This window comes from Capsella rubella, unplaced genomic scaffold (genome assembly GCF_000375325.1).
Source record: "Capsella rubella cultivar Monte Gargano unplaced genomic scaffold, Caprub1_0 scaffold_7, whole genome shotgun sequence".
NCBI classification, from domain to species: domain Eukaryota; kingdom Viridiplantae; phylum Streptophyta; class Magnoliopsida; order Brassicales; family Brassicaceae; genus Capsella; species Capsella rubella.
Window position 1 is genome coordinate 10,998,168 of NW_006238917.1, and position 1,196 is coordinate 10,999,363.

General features: G+C 35.8%; 1 protein-coding gene across 1 annotated transcript in view; it reads left to right on the forward strand.

The window, feature by feature from the left end:
- Positions 1 to 41: 41 nt before the first annotated feature.
- LOC17879931 (inosine triphosphate pyrophosphatase) overlaps positions 42 to 1,196 on the forward strand; it is a gene marked incomplete at its 5' end in the record, with an annotated part of 3,919 nt that continues 2,764 nt past the window's right edge. Inside the window, 5 exons of the mRNA XM_023778484.1 lie at positions 42 to 113; positions 333 to 396; positions 516 to 525; positions 999 to 1,030; positions 1,120 to 1,191. Of these exons, the coding sequence (XP_023634252.1) occupies positions 42 to 113; positions 333 to 396; positions 516 to 525; positions 999 to 1,030; positions 1,120 to 1,191 (250 nt within the window). The remainder of the gene's footprint in view (positions 114 to 332; positions 397 to 515; positions 526 to 998; positions 1,031 to 1,119; positions 1,192 to 1,196) is intronic.

The following is a 1,196-nucleotide window of genomic DNA, read 5'->3' on the forward strand; positions in this document are numbered from 1 at the left end:
GTACTTAAAGAGTCTCATTTGTTTAGTTGTGTACATCGTGAGTTGCAGTGCCTGAGCTTCAAGGTGAGCCTGAGGATATCTCCAAAGAGAAGGCTCGTTTAGCTGCTCTTCAGGTGCACAAGCTTTTTTTCCCTTTTTCTACTTGAACTAATTATAAAAATCAGAATACTTATGTTTATGTGTAAGCTTTTTTGTGATCATAGTTTGGTTCTTGTATACACTTGTATTTTATGCTTCCTTCTGTTAAATGTGGACTAGTATCAGTAAGTTGGTGATTAAGGTTAAGGATAGTAAGAACTGATATAAAGTTTGTTTGATTTGTAAATGAGAAGGTGAATGGTCCAGTCTTAGTGGAGGATACATGCCTCTGTTTCAATGCTCTGAAGGGGCTTCCTGGTATGAGTTCCTTTAGATTCTAGGTTTTTTTTTAAAATTTACTCTATGTAAAGCAAATGATTAAATTTACACATTGTCTGAATTTATATTGATTCTTTCTTTTTTGTTGAATTTTTCAGGGCCATACATGTAAGTATTGTTTCTTTCATTCCTCTCTTGGTTCTGTGCTTGTAGACATTAATTTGAAATATATATTTTCTCCAACTCCATTTTGTCATGATGAGGGTTTATGTAAATTAGGAGTTCTTAAGTTCAGGGAATTACATACATAGATGTGTTACGTTGATATATGTATGCTGGCCTTTACTTCTGAAGCTCTCTTAAGTGGTGCCTTTATATGGATGTCCTGGAAAATTAACTGGTTGGGTTGGATCAAGTCTTGTTATTAGTTCTTCATGGCCGCTGCTAAATGGTTTGAATGAATAGCCAAATGGAGTTCTTTTATTGTAGACTGAATTGTAGAAGAGACCTCTATGTTTGCTGGCATCTACTACTATCGTAATAGATTGAATTTTAGTGTGGGACTACCTGTGTTAGAGCTATATTGCTGTCTCTAGAAGTCTTCTTTGTTGCACTTACGATCTTCTTTTCTGTTTTTGCAGCAAGTGGTTTCTTGAGAAGCTTGGACATGAAGGTTGTAAAAGTCAATTGTTTCTCTGACCTCTTCCTTTCTTTCATTTATCTCTTACACTAACATCTAATCTTGGTCTGTCTGTTGTCCAGGTCTGAACAACTTACTGATGGCCTATGAAGATAAATCAGCTTATGCATTGTGCGCATTCTCTTTCTCGCATGGTCCA